Genomic DNA, 5195 nt, shown 5'->3' on the forward strand with positions numbered 1-5195 from the left:
GGAAGGAGCCATAGATGATTTAGTTGTAGGCAAGTCTCCGCGACCGGAAGGACTCGGAGCGGCCTTTTATAAAGCCTTCAAAAGTGATGTCAGTGAGATCCTGTTACGGTTGTTTAAGGAGGCCTATGCGCAAAAACAGGTTCCTCCTTCTTTTCGGACATCGCACGTAGTTCTGATACCGAAATCAGAGGATCCAGAAAAATTGTTAGCTGTCGACGCTTACCGGCCGATATCACTAATGAATGTAGACCATAAGATATTTACAAAAGTGCTCGGAAAGCGATTACAGGAAGTGGTGACCAGAATAGTAGGGTCGCATCAAACATGCGGCATTAAAGGAAGGTCTATCTACACAAACATTCATATTGCCAGAAGCATTTTAGAATACTGTAACGACCTAGGTGAACACTGCGCCATGTTACAGTTAGATATACAGAAGGCTTTCGACCGTGTGGCCCATAAAATTCTTTTCAGTATTCTAGAACACATAAAGGTAGGGGATTTGATCTTAGATGGGGTAAAGATGTGCTATCAAGACTGTACCGCCAGCCTCATTATAAGCAAGGAGGTTACCAAAACCTTTAGCGTCCGGTCATCTGTGCGCCAGGGGTGTGGTTTGTCACCTCTTTTATTCGCAATTTACCTAGAGCCGCTTTGTAGGAAAATCAAGAAAGACAATAGAATATCGGGTTTCAGAGTGCAGTCCGCGGAAGTGAAAGTGCTGGCATACGCGGATGACATCGCGTTGTTTTGTCGGGATAGAGAAAGCATCGAAATCGCGGTCGCAGAGGCTTTATCATACTGCAGAATGACAGGCAGTGCTATCAACTTTGATAAATCCCTAAGGGTATGGATCGGCAACTGGGAAGACCATCCGAGTACGTTTGCAAATATCCGCTGGACAATCACGCCGGCAAAGTACCTAGGGGTGCCGCTTGAGCACTACCGTGACGCCGTTGATAACTGGAATGCCGAAACTGAAAGGGTTCGTGAAGGTACACTTAAATGGGGAGGCCGCAATTTCTCTATGTTTGCTCGTGCGACAGTGTGCAACCTATTTGCCGTCGCTAAAATTTCTTACGTGCTCCAAGCGTTGTGCATGTCAAGGGCTACCATACAACGTTTACACAGAGTGCTCGCAGTGTTTGTGTGGGGTTCAAGCTGGGAGCGCACCAGTCGCACTAATCTCTTTCGTTCGGTTAAAAATGGAGGATTAGGTCTGGCACATTTGTTCATTAGGCAGATTGTGTCGAGGTTTGTTTTCTTGCGGGACCAAAATGACCCATTTTTAGTAACTATGCTTCAAACAAGGCTGAGCGAAGCTATACCTGAGTTTATTGTATCGTCACATCGGTGCAGTCAAGGTAGAGCGCGTGGTTTCCTAAAAGAGGTAGTCTTGGCTTTTCAGCTGTTAATGGTTCGGTTTTCCATGGAATACTTAAGTAGGGTACCACGAAAGCGCTTATATAAGGACCTGGAAGGCCCTTATATAAGGTATATAAGGTATAAGGTATATATAAGGTATAAGGTATAAGGTATATAAGGTATAAAGTATAAGGTATATAAGGTATAAGGTATAAGGTATATAAGGTATAAGGTATATAAGGAACACAATGTTGCCGGTGCCATTGTATCGCTCGATGTTCTGCATTGGACCTGAAAAGGATGTACTAAAAAGATTAAAACGAATGCCATTACGCCCGTCGGTAAAGTCCTTCTTTTTCCAGCTCCACACCAATACTTTACCTGTGAAACCGTGGCTAGATGAAAAAGGCCTTTCCGTGCCTTGGAGCGTCAACTGTTTACTATGCCGGAAACCCGAAACAGTAGAACACATTTTTCTTGACTGCTGGGATGCTGTGTTCCATTGGGACATCTTACAGAGAACACTAAAGAAGGACTTGCCGATTACACCATATGGGATTCGTTTCTTGCCTACTCTAAATGAAGACAAAGTACCCTATGACATGTTCATGCTCGTGTCGTTACATAGCTTATGGAAAACTAGAATGGCCGTGAGGCATGCCGATGTCAATGCCCGGCCTGTCAGAGAATACTTCATTGAAAGCATTTGTCACATTAAGGAAATGTATAATTTACAAAAAGAAAAACCAACATGGCTCAGTGTGATGACTGAGCTAGCGAATTTCAAGTGTTTTTAGCCCTCTGACTGCCAACCAATGACAGAGATTTTGTCGTCACCGTTGTGTACTGTTAAAATGCCTTGTTTTGTAGCCTTGTTGCCATGTCGGTAATAAAGAAAAAAAAAACGTTCCATAACGGAGTGGCAGTAGGAGTCATTACTTTGGCTAGAGACAAACGTATGAGAATGGCTGGAAGGGAGCCGGTCGAGAGCTGCGAGCGAAGGGGATGCAGGCGACGCGTCTTGCGGTTTTCTCACGGAAGGTGGTAAGCAAGCAGCGCTTGAAGACGGTGGTAGGGGACAACGAGAGAGAGCATCGGCATCCTGGTGTTTCTTTCCAGACTTGTAGGTGACGTCGAAGTCGTATTCTTGTAAACGAAGTGTCCAACGGCCGAGACGCCCCGTTAAATTCTTTAGCGTCGCCAACCAGCACAAGGCGTGGTGATCAGTTACTACCGTAGAGTGGCAGCCGTGCAGATAAGGCCGAAATTTTTGGACGGACCAAACAACGGCGAAACAATCTTGCTCGGTGATCGTATAATTTTTCTCTGCAGCTGTTAGCGTGCGACTTGCGTATGCGACCACACGTTCTTCAGAATTTTGCTGACGTTGCAGAACGACAGCGCCGATACCGTGTCCGCTGGCGTCAGTATCTAGAAGAGTGGGTGCGGTGTTGTCGAAATGACAAAGCACAGGTTCGGACGTGAGGGCACGCTTGAGGGTGTCAAAAGCAGCTTGGCATTCGTCCGACCATACGTAGGGAGCTCCAGAAGGAAGGAGTTGACGGAGCGGCGCCGCAATGGTGGCAAAGTTACGTATGAAGCGCCGGAAATACGAAGCTAGGCCAAGGAAGGTACGCAAGTCTTTGGTGCGTTGAGGCCTGGGGAAGCGAAGGTCAGCGGTAATCTTGTCGGGGTCGGGTCGAAGGCCCTCCTTGCTGACAAGGTGTCCGAGCACTTTAATGGTTTTGCTGGCGAAGTGGCACTTTTTTGTATTCAGCTGAAGGCCAGCAGCTGAGAGGCATGTCAGGACTTCGTCGAGGCGCTGCAAGTGCTGATGGAAGGCCGACAAAAATATGATGTCAAGATAGCATAAGCAAGTCTTCCATTTTAGGCCCCGTAGTACGGTGTCAATCATCCGCTCAAACGGGGCGGGAGCATTACACAGGCCGAAAGGCATTACGTTAAATTCGTAAAGACCATCGGGTTTGGCAAAGGCAGTTTTTTCCTTGTCTGCTTCGTGCATGGGGATCTGCCAGTATCCGGAGTGTAGATCAAGGCTGGAGAAATACTCCGCGCCTTGTAATGAATATAACGCATCATCGATTCGGGGCAGTGGATACACATCTTTGCGGGTTATTTTGTTCAAGGCACAATAGCCTACGCGAAATCGCACTGAGCCGTCTTTCTTTCGCACCAAAACGACAGGTGACGACCAAGGGCTTGTGGATGGGCGGATTATGCTACGTTTCAGCATGTCGGCAACGTGGATATCGATGATCTGGCGTTCAGCGGAAGAAACGCGATATGGCTGCCGGCGCACGATGGAAGTTCCATCTGTGTGTATGCGATGAGCCGTCGGAGAAGTCTGGCCCAGAAGAGGAGAGTGGACGTCGAATGAGTCTTCATGCTTGGATAGCAACGCCAGTAACTCCCCCGCCTGCTGTGGCGTTAGATCGAATCTGATGGTACTAGCGAGACTAGAAACAGGGACCGGATCCATAGCTGTGGGTGGTTGTGAAACAGCAGTAGTTGAGGTAAGCACAGAGACAGGCTGAGTGTCCAAGACGCACATGAGAACGGCGCCGTTAGAAAGCAGGACTGGCTCATTGGTTGTGTTGAGTATAGCCAAAGTAGCCGTGCCGTTGGTGATGCGAACAAGGCTGAGTGCCAGAGCAGTCCCTTTGGACATGCAACGGGCTGACGGTACAACTGAAACATCATCATCGGTGATGTCAGAGTTCACTGCAAGGAGTTGTTCACGACCAGGGGGCACCATACAATCGTCAGCAGTTCTTAAGTGAAGGCGCGGGTTGTGCACGTCGTCGGAATTGTCAGTCTCTGTCAAGTTAACGAGGCGTTGAGGGCACGAGACGAAAGCAGACGCCGAAGAGAGAAAGTCCCACCCTAGTATAAGCATGTGAGCACAGGAAGTCGACACTGCGAACTGGATATGGTGGCGTATCCCGTCCATTGAAACTCTAACGGTTCATTGCACCGATGGTCGAATCACAACATTATTTGCGCCACGAAGAAGAGCTCCACTGTAATATGTATTGACTTTGCGTAGACGAGAACACAAGCCAGCGTGAATAATGGAAATAGCTGCTCCCGTATCAATCAATGCTAGGACTGGTACACCTGCTGCACACACGAATAAAGTATTGGCCTGGCACGCTGGAGGAATTGTAGTCTGTGCGAGCCATGCAGCTTTCCCTTCAAAAACTGCACCATCTAGTTTTTCAATCAGTAGTCAGGAGTGCGGGTGGCCGGTTGCAAGGGTGATGTCGACCGCCGGAGAGGGCAAGGCGAGCAGCGGTGCCCTGGACGATAGTTGCGAGGCGCTTCGGGAGGTGGAGAAAGTGAGCGTGGGGAGAGCCGGCGCTGGTAAGGACTCACAGGAATCAACAGGTCTCTCTCATAAATATCGTAGCCACGGCGTTCGTCCTGTTGTCGTCTTCGGCAAAAACGCGATATGTGCCCACGAATACCTCAATGATAACAAATAGGGCGGGACGTAGGCCGGTTAGTGTAGAATGCTGTGGCAAGCGGACGGGGTGGTAGAGTCGCCAGATGGTTGGGGGCAGTAGCAGCAGCAGAAGGCGCTGTCCGAGCGAACGCTGGTTGCATAGCCGCAACCTGAGCGTACGAGGTGGATGGCGAAGGCGGGTCACAGCTCGCAGTGCAAGTCATGGAGGACAGCTCCTCTTTGATGATGTCGCGCAGGCCAGGAACCGAAGGCTGAGGCTGGAGAACGGGAGGACCCAGCAGGCCGCATGCTTGGAGCTCTTCGCGTATGAGAGTCCGAATCAGCATACGCAGGTCGTTATCTG

General features: G+C 49.2%; 1 protein-coding gene across 1 annotated transcript; it reads left to right on the top strand.

Moving 5' to 3' along the window:
* The first annotated feature begins 1027 nt into the window (after nt 1–1027).
* Nucleotides 1028–2162, top strand: LOC142578546 (uncharacterized). The gene is made up of 2 exons (XM_075687915.1): nt 1028–1494; nt 1607–2162. The coding sequence occupies exons 1-2, from the start codon at nt 1028–1030 to the stop codon at nt 2160–2162; spliced, it is 1023 nt and encodes a 340-aa protein (XP_075544030.1).
* Nucleotides 2163–5195: the final 3033 nt, after the last annotated feature.

The sequence above is a fragment of the Dermacentor variabilis genome, chromosome 4 (assembly GCF_050947875.1).
Source record: "Dermacentor variabilis isolate Ectoservices chromosome 4, ASM5094787v1, whole genome shotgun sequence".
NCBI classification, from domain to species: domain Eukaryota; kingdom Metazoa; phylum Arthropoda; class Arachnida; order Ixodida; family Ixodidae; genus Dermacentor; species Dermacentor variabilis.